Raw genomic sequence first — 15,174 nt, forward strand, 5'->3', positions numbered from 1 at the left:
CAACAATGAATAAAATGTATGACAGAGAAATGTTAGAGTAACAAGGAGAAAAATTCTGCCCAGTTATTTTTAAATCAAATCATGTTTATTAAGCCCGTGGTGTTGGTAGCACAGCAGTTTTTGTTGTTGAAAATGTAGCTAGCTCCTCATTGAAAAAACAAACTTCCATCATGAAGACATGTGGAGGTTCATCCTCAGAGCTGGTTGGTGATCTGGTGGAGCAGAGCTGCTTCTGAGACTGAAAGTCTTTAGGTTTCTAACACCTGATCTCTCTGCTTCCTTTTTCATTTGCTTAGACTGCAAACATGTTGAAGATAAAAACATTGATGAACGAGTTAGAACAACAACCTCACAATATCAAAGTCTCTCTGTCTGATGGAGCTCAATTAAAACCCGGTTAGTTTATGAATTAAAGTATAAGTCAACAAACAGCCTCCATGCAGTTACAACATGAAGCTGAATGATTCCTATAGTAATAATCATACAAGTCACAATAACATTGATAAAATAATTATTTATGAAACCAACGTAAGTTATATATCTTTACTGCACTGTTTATAATTAAACGAAGATCATTAACAAGCAAACTTACCACCAGCTAGCAACACGTTAGCATCCTTCATCCCTTCGGGCTCCTTTTGTGACACACATTTCATTTCCATCGGTTGTTGTCCCCTTGTGTTTCCGTCCAACTCGGATTAGGACGTCACCAGCTTGAATTTACCAAAATTAGTAACTATTGTCAAGGCCCTCTCTACTTTTAAGGGAATATTATGCGAGTAAAAATGGCGAATTTGAACAGCGTCTGTTCCCTGCGTTCAAGGTTTTTCTTCTCTTTATGGGTTTTTTTTTTTTTTACAAATGAAAGTGTACAATACCGCCACCATCTGGCCTGGAGTATGAACTGGAGCTAATCCCGTTGATTATAGATCTGAAAATGGAGTACTTTCTTAAAATTACATCATGATTATCATTTTTTTATTATTGTATGCAATTTTAATAAATAGTAAGATTATTAAGGCACTTAAAAAGTCATACTTATTCATTCATATTTTGTTCACTTAAAGTATACTTTTATTTAATATATTAAAAGTGTATTTTGGTACAATTATGTTTAAGTGTGTTTAAAGTTCTAATTTCGAAATTGGTACAAGTGTATTTTTAGTATACTTCAGATATACTTATAGGTAGTACACTTAATAGTTAGTATACATAAAGTGTACTTTCACAAATTTAAGTATGTTTGAAATATACTAAAGTATACTCTTTTTCACCTGGGAGTGTAGAGTTATAAATGAAAACATCTAGTTTTACATCTCTAACATTCTCAGGGAGTAGTAAAAATGTATTTATATAACACATGACTAATTTTTAGTAGGACTGCACTTATAAATGAACATGAAGGAGGAAACAAACCTGGATCATACCTGGAGTTAGAGGTGGAGCAACAAGAGAGGAGGATGCTTAAATACTCACTGAAGAGAAAACTTTCAGATCATCAGCAGAGCTGCAGTTCAGACTAAACAACTCAGCAACTGAATCAAATATTGGTGAGTACAAATCCTGATATTTACTGAGTTTCAGCAAACTGCATGAGCACAGGACTCAACAGTTTCGATTAGATTATCTTAGTGGAAAAAATAGTAACTGAAATTCACAATAAGGTTTGAATAATTAATAATCTATGTTTTTGATCAATGTAGACATTAAATCATCCACGTGTTCTTTATACTCATGCAGAGTAGCAACAACTGGGTTCTCTAGTCCATCACAGAACAACACAGCGGCACTTAGGACAAATAACTATAAACACAGTCATAGTCAAGTGGACCTCAGAGAGACAACAGTCTGTCTTATACATGACTGTCTAATACAGTCATGTATAAGACAGAGGAAACCCAAACTTGCAAGAGATCCATCAAACTAACTACAGAACGATCCGGACAGGGATTCAAAGCCAGGACCGCCTGATTGCCAGGCAACAGGACTATCAACTGCTCCAACATGCAGTTCAGTGATACTGAGTGATATTTATAATTATTCTGCGACAGACAGGTGACCTGTCCAGGTGACCTGTCCAGGTGACCCCGCCTCTCGCCCAGAACGTTAGCTGGAGAGGCACCAGCACCTCATGACCCCACTAAGGGACAAGGTGTTAGAAAATGGATGGATGGATTTATAATTAATTTCAAATATACAAAGATGTAATAAACCTTTGAAACAATTCAGGCATTATTAGCTGTGTTTTATGCAGCTGCTGCACAAGTAGAGATAAATATATATTTAGGAAGCAGACCTGTAATGACTGCATTTCTTAAAGTTGGATATGTTATTTTGTTGGACAGAGGAGTCATCATAGAAATATTTGCTACTTAAGTAATTTATCTATAGTCTTTTGCACATGTACTCTAGTGGCTTTTAAAAAGGTTTGTGTTTAAAGCAGTTTAGTTTTACCCAGGGTTGAAAGTAGTTTTAAATTCTTGGGGGTACTATGACAAAACTGTGTGTGTATAAAAATATTCCCTTCTCACCCTCCTTGGGTGGTCTCTCTCTCTCTCTCTCTCTCTCTCTCTCTCTCTCTACCAGAGGCCTGGGAGCTTCAGGTTCTCCTCCAGTATCTTGGCTGTGCCTAGAACTGCACATTTCTGGACTGAGATGTCTGATGTTGTTCCTGGGATCTGTTTGAGCCACTGCTCCAGTTTGGGGGTGACTGCCCCGAGGGCCCCGATGACCACAGGCACCACTGTGGTCTTCACCTTCCAGGCCTTCTCCAGTTCCTCTCTGAGGCCCTGGTATTTCTCCAGTTTCTCCTTTTTCCTGATGTTGTGGTCACTTGAAGTTGCTACATCCACCACAACGGCTTTCCTCTGTTCTTTGTCCACCACACTGCAAAAAGTCCCCTTTCAAAAACAAGAAAAAAAAATAAGAAAAATGATCTGCCAACAGCACAAGAAAATTTATCTTGTCAAGATTTTCCAAAACAAGAAAAAATATCTAACCAAGATGAACCTACAAATATCTTAAAATTAGTGTATTTTTACTTAAAATAAGCCAATTTTACTTATACGAGTAAGATATATTATCTTATTTTAAGAAAAATAATCTCAAATAAAGAAAATGTTACTCGACATTGAATTTCTTGAAATAAGCATATATATGCCTAAAACTACTTTACTTTTATTGTTGCATAGGATTAAAATATATATTTTGGCATTGCTTTACTCAAGATTCTTATGCTATGGCAAAAATCCAAAAATTGATCCTGTCAATACTGGAAAAAGAGATGTTATTGGCTTGGTGAAATGAAGACATGAGTTCAATTACCTTTAACATCTTTATTAAGTTTAAGTTTCACATAAACACAATAAAACAAGACTACTGGTCAGAATTTAAAGTCTGGATGGGCATCTGATTCTGAAACAATCCTGTAAAATGACAGAACAATGAAGATCTGACACTTCTGCCGCACTCATAAGATGCCCTAAGAGTCAAGCAAACCAAATTGTCCAAAGCAAAAAAAATCTTGGGATCAGATGTCAACAATAGGAGCTTACTCCTATTGGTGACAATAGCCATAGCCTTTTATATGTGGAAGTCTTGCCTCAGTTACGGACAGTGTTCTCAAGATATCTGTCAGCAGCACAGAGAGGAGTGGCCTCACACACGCAAGCTGAAAGGTGTAGTGGCTATGATGTACATCACATTATCAGTCCTCATCCTGGCTGCACAGGAACAGGCCCTAAACACCAGAGCAATAGAGGCTCAGATCTACCACACCAGACAAGACCCAAGGTGTAGGTTGTGCAAGGAGGCCTCTGAGACAGTCCAGCACATAACAGCAGGGTGCAAGATGCTGGCAGGGAAAGCGTACATGGAACGACATAACCAAGTGGCGGGCATAGTGTACAGGAACATCTGTGCCGAATATGGACTCGAAGCCCCGAGGTCAAAGTGGGGAACACCCCCAAAGGTGGTGGAGAATGACCGAGCTAAGATCCTGTGGGACTTCCAGATCCAGACAGACAAGATGGTAATGGCGAACCAACCGGACATTGTGATGGTGGATAAAGAACAGAGGAAAGCCGTTGTGGTGGATGTAGCAATACCAAGTGACCACAACATCAGGAAAAAGGAGCATGAGAAACTGGAGAAATACCAGGGCCTCAGAGAGGAACTGGAGAAGGCCTGGAAGGTGAAGACCACAGTGGTGCCTGTGGTTATCGGGGCCCTCGGGGCAGTCACCCCCAAACTGGAGCAGTGGCTCAAACAGATCCCAGGAACAACATCAGACATCTCAGTCCAGAAATGTGCAGTTCTAGGCACAGCCAAGATACTGCGCAGAACCCTCAAGCTCCCAGGCCTCTGGTAGAGGACCCGAGCTCAGAGGATGAAAGAGACCACCCGCGGAGGGTAAGAAGGGAATTTTTTTTTCAGTTTCAAGACATATAGATTTTTGGTACATACTTAACATATAGTCAGACTACTGAGTCATGCTCCTATGAACAAATTCCTTCTTTATCAGAGGATGTTATCCAGAGCTACATATAACATAACAACATGAATAATATAACTATTATTAGTTTAATTATCCTACTAATGGTTCTTGGACCATAAACAATATGCATTTTGCTTCCACACTTTATATTAAATTTTTGATATATATCCATCCATCCATCCATTTTCTTCAGCAGTTTTAGAAAGGAGGCCCAGACTTCTCTCTCCCCAACCACTTCTTCCAGCTCTTCCGGGGAAATCCCAAGTTGTTCCCAGGCCAGCCAAGAAACATATATTACATTGACATTCTTTTTCTTTCTCTCTTCACCTTCAAAGATCTGGACGTTTGTGACACAGCTGCACCCACATCCAGAAGGCATGGCGACTCCGACTGCAAGTACTGAAAAACTTCCTCACCTTTCAAAGATTATATCTATGGAATCAAACACAAGTTTAACATCAGACCCATTCTAACATTGGAAGACATAAATTGATATGTTTTAGCAGCCTCTTACTTCAAAACATTCAATAGGATGACCAAACTTACATTGGCCACAGGTGTTCAAACATTAAGCCAAAAACTTATTAGGTTGAAAGCACTTACGGGCTATAACACTTACGTTTTCCCCTTAACAAAAACAAAACATGCAAAATGCTTGTAGAACATTGTTTTATCAACCATTGTAAATAGGAAACATAACAAGGATCTCAAATAAGTTGCATGAATCTGATAAAATGGGTGGAAAAATTCCCAGAAGAACTGTCTGATGTTGAGGACTTAGGATACTAAATTCAATAAAACAGAAATATTTTTTGTTGTACATATTATTTTACATTGTGGAAATATTTCAATTTGTCAGGGAATATCTCATCTAAAAATGATTAAGGTGTCCAACTCTGTCAGTTGGTTGTGTAAAATTTTACTACTGCAGCAAGCAACCAGGTTGTTGTGTGTTGCAGATTTCTGCCAAGGCCTCTTTTGTAAATGAGAGTGATGCTGTTAGAAGCAGCCAGTAGGAAGCAAGAACGATTGTGGCAGCTACTATGCTGCTAAGAAAAGTTATAAAATCAGGTTTTCAATAAATAGAGAAAGTGAGAGAGAGAAAAAGGCAAGAGTGTTAATTTATAACCCAGTTTTTCTCCAAGAGAGGTGGATAGATTGTGTGAGGTTATCAACCATTTAGCATAATTAGCTTAGCTACAGACTACTGTTTGCCTCCATTTCACTACCATTTGATGAATTCAGGAAAAAAATTACCAACATATTCATATATTTAACTTGTCCTTCGTACTGTTTACCACTTAACAGAGTCAGTCAGTCAGCAGCTCTAACCCACGTCCCTCCTGACCAGTCTTCTCCTGAGTGAAACTAAAGCTGCAGTAACTTTTATATAAATATTTTTTCCAGATATTTGTTAAAACTGTTATTATGTTGTGACAATATGGTATGAGAGGTAATCTGTGAAAAATCTATTTCCTCTGCTTTCTCCCAGTGCTAGAAACAATGAGTCAGAGGCAGGAGAGTTTTACTGCTGTCAATCACAATCTCATGTGGTGCTTCTCATCCTTCCTCCCCCTTGATTTCTGCCGTGCTGCAGCTAGCATAGCACAGAGCTGTGCAGATTCAAACTGTGAATGCTTAGTTTAGTTAGCATGGCTACCAATGATGGCAGATAAACAGTTTCTTGTAATGATAAGTTGTTTCTCTACCATTAGCACATTTACCAGTGCGTGAATGAGGATGATTGACAGCGCTAAGAGTGTCCTACTGGTTCTGATTGGTTGTTTTGGTCAGAATGGTGCATTACTTTAACCAGTAATAGTAATTCAGGAAGCAGATGGAGGAGATTGATCGTTTTCACAGATTATCTGTCTCATAACAAACTGCTACGACATCATGACAACTTTAGCAAATATGGAGAAAATATATTTTTATTAAAGTTATGTACTGTAGCTTGAATAAAATGTAACTATGGCATTTTTGAGAAGTCTGGATTGCTTTATGTGTATTTTGCACGTTGCTTTTGACTGTTGCTCATGGAGAGAGACATTCAGTATCTAAAACTAATAGAACAAATTTAAGCAACCTACTTCCATACTGGATGTGGACTGTTGGATGATAAATTCATGAGCAGTAAATATTGTGCTAATTATCAGTATTGAACCAAAGAAAGCAAGGCAGATGCAGGCCTTTAAAATTGTGATGCTTTTTATGGGTGAAATAGACTCAAAAAATTGTAACAGCAGCTGCGCAGGGGGCCCAAACAATTTTTTTGTCAGGGGCCCCAAGATTTCTGGCAGCACCCCTGGACATCAGGCAACCCCTAAAGAACAATATTACTGATGTATTTTTCAAATAACAATTTTGTATTTGGAGAAAATTACAATTGATCACCTAAAAAAATGTACAAAACTTTTTTCCTGCCTTTTTTAATGCCTTAAGAAAATCAACCAAAATTTTGAAAAAAAAATCCTCACACAAAGGATCATAATTCATGCATGAAAGGCAGGGGCACAACTACATATTATTCATGTGGATGCAAAAACATAAATCGGCGCCCCCCCCCACCCCCTCCGAAGCAAGTTACGTAAGGGTTAAGGAGCGTAGAAAACATACAGTCGCTCTACCCCCCTCCCCGAGACGAAGACATGTGTTTACATGTGCGCAAGGTGAAGGAGCGTAAGGGCGCGGTGCAGTGTATGCGAAGGCATCATCGGTGCGTCGCCCCCTCCAGACGGGGTTTTGACGCCCCCTCTGGTGCAGCGCCCCTATGCGTTGTATGCGCTGCATACCCACTTTTTGCGCCACTGATGAAAGGGCTAGAAAGCGAACCAGAGATAGGCACCAAACCCCCATGACTCCATTGTAATCCATCGTTTCTCATATAGAAAATGCTGTAATGGATATTTGCTCTTCCATTTTCAGCATGTTATATTTGAATAATTTCTGACAGCAGAAAATCTCAAATTAAAATTGAAACATTACGCTAATAGCATTCAACAATGACTAGTCGGGTCTAGCATGTAAAAAAAAGATGGTCAGCATTGTTTTCTTTTGTCTTTATTTGATCATGTTTCATTGTGTTTTCTGACTTCATAAGGAGCAGAACTGAAGGCAGAGGACGTCTTGGATGCTTTGGATGACTTAAGTGAGGAAGAATTTGATAAATTCAAGTGGTTTCTCCGGCTGCCTGAGCTCCTTCCTGGGTTCAAACCTCTGAGGAGGAGACAACTGAAAAGAACAAAAAGCACTGACATTGTGGACTTCATGATGCAGACCTACTCAGTTCAACAATGCCTGGAGGTGACCAGCACAATTTTAGAGAAAATTAACAGGAATGATTTGCTGAAGAGATTACATTGCTATGAGAATCCAGAAAACAAGGTGTGTCCAGTGCATAAGATGTCACTGAACCTGATGAGCAGCGATGGCAAAACTCTTGTCTGCCGTTTCTGCTCTCTTTCTGATTACAAGCAGTTTATCCCTCAGAGTATGGAATACAGAGGATTTATGACAGAGCGTGAGATTCAGGAGAAGATCAAGATGAGAGAAATGAAGATTCATCAGATGAAAGAGTTAATGAGGATCAGGAAAGAGGCTGCAGAAAAGTACAAAGCAGAAAGAGGTCAGAAAATGGAAACTGCTGAAGAAGGTCAGAAGAAGCCCAATATCGAAGACGAACAGGAAACTACAGAGAAAGAGGCAGAAGAGTTTATTAAAGCTCAGGAACAGGAGATCGCTGAGCTGTTAAAGAGGAGCTCTGAGGTGACCCAAAGTGATTCCTCCATGAAAGATGATCCACCCAACGAGACCCAAGGAGAGGAAACGGCCCAAACATCATCATATCAGGAGAAAGTGAAAAAAGCTCTCCCTAATTTGAAGGACACTGTGAAGAAGCTGCTGGAGCTGGAGAGGGTCAGGCAGCATGCAGTGGATGTGACTCTGGATCCAGAAACGGCTCATCCTAAACTCATCCTGTCTGGAGATAGAAAACAGGTGAAACATGGAAATAATTGGAAGAAACTTCCAGACAATCCAGAGAGATTTACTGTGTTTGCTAATGTTTTAGGACAGCAGAGTTTCTCTTCAGGGAAATTTTACTTTGAGGTTCAGGTTACAGGAAAAACTCACTGGGATGTAGGAGTGGCCAGAGAGTCTGTAGACAGGAAGGGAGAAATCAATGTGTGTATTGATGACGGTTTCTGGGCTTTTGTGTTGAGAGATGGAAATCAGTACTCAACAGGGGAAGACACTTCAGTCCTTTTCCCGCTCCATCCTGGTCCAGAGAAGGTCGGGGTGTTTGTGGATTATGATCAGGGTCTGGTCTCCTTCTATGATGCTGATACTGCAGATCTGATCTACTCCTTTACTGACTGCGACTTCAATGAGAAACTCTACCCGTACTTCAGTCCTTATCTTAATTATGGAGGTAAAAACTCTGCTCCTCTGATCATCTGTCCTGTTGGTCGTTGATCTGATGAAATGATGAAGAATAAATCTGCATGACTGTGGTTGAAGTCCTGCTGGTGGAGAAATGAGCTTGGAAACGTCCTCAGCAGGAAGTCAGCAGTTCAGTTGACAACTGGATTATTTGCTGCAGCTACTTCTTCTCTGTTTCTACCCAAAATTTATTTCTCCACACTCTGGATTTTTCTTTTAATTAGATATCTTATTATGTAAAAACAGAGTAATTACTGGATACTGAAAACATTATATTCCACTTCTAGGGTTATTTATGTTAAAACACCTATCCAATATCTTATCTTCTTAATATTTATCTAATTCAATTCCTCTGATATAGGTAACAATTGTAATCATGATTATATTTGATTTTTATCAAGTTGTATATTTAGATTATGAAATAAAATCAACAGCAAAGGAAACACAAGGTGTTCTGAGTCCAATTTCTTTACTGGACTGAAACTCTAAAGACCAGCATGCTCAGTCTGAAATCAATTCTGTTTTCAGATTATTAATGGTCCATCAGATCCTCCAATCCAAGATCACTCGTCTGCTGCAGTGACATCCTCATGTTTTTAATGTGTGCTTTACAACAGCATAGTAAACACTCATGGCAGAGAGGAACAAATATTACAAGTTCACAAGTTTAGAGGAGGAGAAAAAATGACTGAAGGGATAGAATTTTTTATTTTACATGTGATCAGAGTAATGTAAAAGTAAACATGGGGCCCTGAGATGTTTCCCAGTCTGTCGCAGGGCAACACAGAAACAAACAGGACAGACATCCATGCACGCGCGCGCACACACACACACACACACACACACACACACACACACACACCCAGGGACAATTTATACAGGCCAATTAACCTGACAGTCATGTTTTTGGACTGTGGGAGGAAGCCAGAGTACCAGGAAGACATATCAGGAAAATAATTCCAAATACAATACGCAGAATCAACAATCACAATCTGTATCTCAAAAGCTGTAGGATGAGTTCGATCAGATGCGATGTCTACAAAATCGATGAAATGGTGGTTTTGATCAAACATGGCTGACTTTCTGTTGGACCATGGCTCCAATAGACTTTTTTTGTACTTGCTGACAAGATATACGTTTACCCTAGTTTCATAATTCTAGGATAAAGCATGCCTGGGGGTGATTTTTAAAAATATTCTAGGGGGCGCTGTGGAGGAATTAGGCAACGCCCACCAAGTATTGCACTGAATTCCTGTCGGGGGTGGACAAAGATCGATCCTAGTGAGTTTGCTGGGATGAAACATGTGGAATCTAGAGCCAAATGTATGGCGGCAGCATGACCTGTGACTTCGCCCCCTCCACTGGAAACTCTTGGCACTTTAAAGCAAGTGAGACCAACTTGTTATCTGTCATCTGACACAAGATCATCTTGATTAGATCAAGAGAGCCAGAGTTGGATGTTTCCAAGTAAAAAAAAGTCACTTCCTGTTCTGAGGGGTTGGGGCTTTGATGAGGTCAGACTTTGTTGACAAAGGATCCTCAGGCATCCAACCAGGATCCCTCATACCAAGTTTAGTGCCAATTGACCTTTTTATGAGAAAGTTATAGTGTTTGGTTTCTTTTGGTGAGTACGCCAAGTTCGCCCCTCTGCCACGCCCCTTGAACATATACGAAAAGTACAATTATTTCATAACTTTTAAAGCCCCATGCATTTACTGCATTCTGACCAAGAATAAAGCCGATTGGTTGAAAACTCAAGGAGGAGTTCGTTAAAGTTTGACGTGAGTAAAATGGAAAAATGGCCAAAATTTGATATTTGACCCAAAATGGCCACCCCCCTGAGCATTTTAGAGGGTACCTCGAGGAGACTCTTTTTCTTGATTTGGGGAGATCTACCAACATACCAATTTTCAGATCTCTACGACCTACGGTTTGCCCCAACTCACGTTAGGGTACGCTGCAGACCAGTTTGACCATGCCCACTTGCGATTACACCAGAATCCAAAATTTTTTGTCGGGGGACAATTTTAGGTGAAGTTTGATGAGTTTTTGAATATATTAAAGGCCCCAAACACCCCCACAAAGTGATTGAAAAATAATAATATAAACAACAACTACAAAAATAAAGTTGCAAGCAGCCTCAAGCGGCCCTCAAGGCCAAGCGCTGCTCCGGCCTATAGCCACCGAGAGGGATCCAGCACCGCCACCTGCCTGCCACCACGGACGCGCCCCACAGTTTGGGAACCTCTGAACTAAGGTAATAGGAAAGGGTCTTTTGGGAATTTCTAGGGGGCACTGTTTAGCCATTTCCGTTGCAATTTTTCGTTTACCTTAAAAAACGTCAATTTTACAAGGATCTATGCATCTGCCAAGTTTGGTGAGTTTTTATATATGTTAAAGCCCCAAAAAAGCCAATTCATTTTTCAGGAGAAAATTATTTTAAAAAAAACACCCACCGCAGATGCTCTCGCGCAGTTCCCGTTCCCCTCCGCCAGGACATACACATTTATGAGTTCAGAAGTGCTCCCCAACGACTCACAAAGTATCTGTTGCAGATCAGCCAATTTAACGAGGAGATATAGCTTATTGTAATCTGCACAAAATATTGAACTTTTATTTTACTTTTGCGGGTAAACTGATGGCACACTTTAAGTTCCAGGGCTCAGGTGAATTTGGATCTCCTCAATTCTGTTGATGCTGTCACAGTCGGTAGCTGCTTGTATTTGGCATCTTCCAAAATTACAGAAGAATACGAATGGATCGAGCCTTATTAACACAGCCGAAGGATTATATTGGGTGTTTTCTTGCAATCTCTCGACGGTCAGTCATTTGATTTGCGTATTTATTTTTAAGTAGAAATGTGGCGGCGACACGGCCACTCAATCTTTCTATTGGTAATTCAAAAATGGTCTTATTTATTAAAAGGTAATTCTCTTTTTCTTAATTTTGTGGCCGAATAAATTATATATCGTCAAAATATTAAATGATGTCTTTTATTTTTCTAAAATCATCCTTTTAGGATAGTTTTGGTTACTTTTTTTACTTCCTATAAAACTCTGGAATTGTTTAATTTCTTTGGAGTTGCGTAACAAAATAAGAAAAGGAAAACAACTGTGTTTTCTAACAATACTGAAGTCAAGGAAGTTTTAAATATTACATTTTACTTTTTGCATGGATGTAAAATTACTACTAACTTTAAAAATTACAATATTTAAATCAGTGATTAAAGGTAAGCAAACAAATAAAAAGTTTTTATGTTAACTCAGCTTAATTCAAATTTTTTTTATTACACAACCAACATGTATTTCACATACCAACAAAATAATTAGGTTATTTTTGCCTGTCCTTTAACGTAAAGCTGATCCCTCTTCACCCTGACACAGAGGTCCGTTAACCAAATATTTTCCGTATTTCACTGGTTATTTTTTCAAACGACCAGAAAATTTAAAGCCCGTTCGTCGTTTGATAGGTTTTAATTAACACCCTTTTCTGGTTCACATGTGCATACATTATAGACTTTACACAAAGATTTAATCTCTCATGCAACTGAAATCAATTAATAAAAAAAAAAAATTTTTTCAATATCTCATGGACTCTTAACTAAATGCATCTTTTTATCTGGGATTTCACAGTTTAAGAGTTATGGACAGGACGCTTTCAAGCATTTGGTTAGGAAGCACATTTAAAAACTTTTTTTGAAGTAGTGCGTTAAATTCAAGTCTCTATTACAGACTATAGAAAACTAAGAAAATCCAACGCTTTGTTACTCAATTTTAGGAGCTGTTAAGAAATAAATTTAAAATAAGCTAGTTGTGAAAACTTAACCATATGTTCAATATTAGGTAAAATTAATGGTGTCTCAAATAAGGAAATTCACTTCAAATTATATCCATGGTTCAATTAGCGTAATCTTTTATCTAGCATATTTCTATTGAAACATTATGCACTAAGTTGAATTAAAATAACTTAGCTTCTAGTTCTCTATAATTTAGAACATAGCTAGTGTTTCTGTGTATGTGTTTGATCTCTTGACCACTGGGTAAAATTTAACATCTAGTGTAAAAAACAATCTGACTCTCAACAAGGTAGAACTTCCTCTAGACAGGGGCATAAAAAACATCTGTCTTCATTCAAAAAAAAATAACACTTCTTTGTTCTTAGAAGTTAAATAGATTTCAAATGAAACTCGCTAAGGACACTCCCCTAATTTCAATACAGCATAGAAGGAAAACACGCCCTCCCTATAAAACTAGCCAACCCGGAACTTAGCCTCAGATCGCTCCGTGGGTTCCCTTGAGACGCGGTCTCCGAGGAAGCTTGCGTAGCGGTGAAATGCTTCCCTGTAATGTTTCGTCATGTGTGTGGATGTCTGTTGTGTGAGGTAAATATTGCTGATTTTATTCAGTTCTGTCGGTTTCATTAGTTGTTTGTTTAATAAATGTTATGTTTTGGACTTGGAGAAACTTTTTTTCTTGTCTTTATGGTTCAGCTGATACAACGACGACTTCAATGAATCCGGGCAGAAGAGAAAATAAAAACAAGTCAAAAGATTTTTAATTATTCCTCTTCTGAACATTTTTAGCAGAGCCTGCAGTTTATCTTTAGGAAATAAATTACGTATAAGTTAATTAGACTGTAACATGCGCAGTCTGCTGCTCAATCACTGCGGAAGCGGCTACGCCGCTGCGAAGAATTAAAAACCGCTGGAACTAACTCATCCAGGGGATTTAATAAATGGAACCTTTTTGGTGCACATTACCCAGGAGCATCTTTCCGTTTCGTAGAAGGGAAACCACGCAAAAAAAAAAAAAAAATAAATAAAAATCGAGGTAAAAGCGCACACCGTGCTGCGCAGGGTAAATCACTTACAGAGTTCAGTTGATGTTTTTGCATCAGACAGATCCAACTGACCTATGAATTATTGCAGATTTTTCTGCAGATGGGGACCAGGAGGAAGTTTTTCAGACATCAGCGGGTGAAGTGATGCTAATTTAAGTGAAGTCGTTTAATTTAACTTACTAAAAGTTATTGGAGCTACAGTCAGTGGTTTTTGTCACAACGGAGGAAAATTGAGATGTTAATATTCTAATTTATGTTTTCGGTCAAGATAACGGATAACTACAAAACTCTAGCGCGACCTTCTGCGCTGATACCAACTTACACACATCTTTAATTGGGGCCTGCCCGTAGCAATGCATAGGGAGAGCAGTGTGTCCAAAGTGATGGGCACACTTCTGCAGGCCCCATTTAAATCTCTTCAGAAATTTTCTAGGTTTATTTTTTTCTTTTCTTGGTTTTGATTTTGATATTAGCTTTTCGATCTCATTTATTTGCTGGGAAAATCAATAAGCAGTTTTAGATGACTCTTCTGTTCTCTAGTTGCGATAAGCCATAATTTTTGCTGGTAACAGTCAGAATGCATTATGGGAGATGTAGTTTCTTTTCAATTCGTTCTCAAAACATGTTTTTAGTCAATCATTTGCCTTTAACATGTTTCGGGGGCTACTTAAAATGACATTGCAGGCCACATCTTTCCCGCAGGCCTTGAGTTTACTTTATTTGAAGGGGGGTGAATAAGACTGACATAACACCTGTCATGAACATGAATAAGCCTTCATGAATATGTAAGAGCGGAAATACTATCTAAGGAGTTGTTTGGCGGAAAAAAGACACTGGCGCCTCGGCGAAGACTTTGGCTTCGCACCAGGTCAACCTGACCGAATTCTTTCCTTCCATTTGCGTGCAAAGCGCAAATGGAGCCAGAATTTACTGGGAAAGGATGTCTGTTTGTGCAAGATAAAATCAACAATTTGAGATAAATTGTCCTATTCAGCAATTCTGAAATGGAGCAGATGTTGAGTTCGTGAGGTCCAAAATATTTTAAAGGTCGCCCAATACACACTCAGTATAAAGCGTGCCAGAATCTTTCTGCAGAACAACAGTTGCACGCCATTGGTTGAAACTTTCCAACACACACTGATGAAGATGAGAAGGTATAAAATAGGTTGATGTTAAGACTTCGAGGAGATTTTTTGTGACAAGAAATGACGATGAAGATTTTGTATTGAACTGAAGAAACTGTAACGAGTGGTGACACCCGACGTCTGAATGAACAATTGAACAACCAGGAGAAGAAAGGTGACTCGCTTCAGCCTGACTGCGGACGGGAGCCGTCTGGGCCCAATCACAGGAAAGAGGTAAGCTTTTATCTCTTTTACTTGTTAAAAAACAGAACGGTT

At 38.9% G+C, this 15,174-nt stretch overlaps 1 protein-coding gene across 1 annotated transcript; it reads left to right on the top strand.

The window, feature by feature from the left end:
* The first annotated feature begins 1,467 nt into the window (after window positions 1-1,467).
* LOC103132636 (E3 ubiquitin-protein ligase TRIM21-like) lies at window positions 1,468-9,320 on the top strand. The gene is made up of 3 exons (XM_007544435.2): window positions 1,468-1,550; window positions 4,831-4,891; window positions 7,596-9,320. Exons 2-3 carry the CDS (start codon window positions 4,873-4,875, stop codon window positions 8,966-8,968), a joined length of 1,392 nt encoding a protein of 463 aa, XP_007544497.1. The 5' UTR covers window positions 1,468-1,550; window positions 4,831-4,872; the 3' UTR covers window positions 8,969-9,320.
* Window positions 9,321-15,174: the final 5,854 nt, after the last annotated feature.

The sequence above is a fragment of the Poecilia formosa genome, unplaced genomic scaffold (genome assembly GCF_000485575.1).
Source record: "Poecilia formosa unplaced genomic scaffold, Poecilia_formosa-5.1.2 Scaffold1177, whole genome shotgun sequence".
Taxonomy (NCBI): domain Eukaryota; kingdom Metazoa; phylum Chordata; class Actinopteri; order Cyprinodontiformes; family Poeciliidae; genus Poecilia; species Poecilia formosa.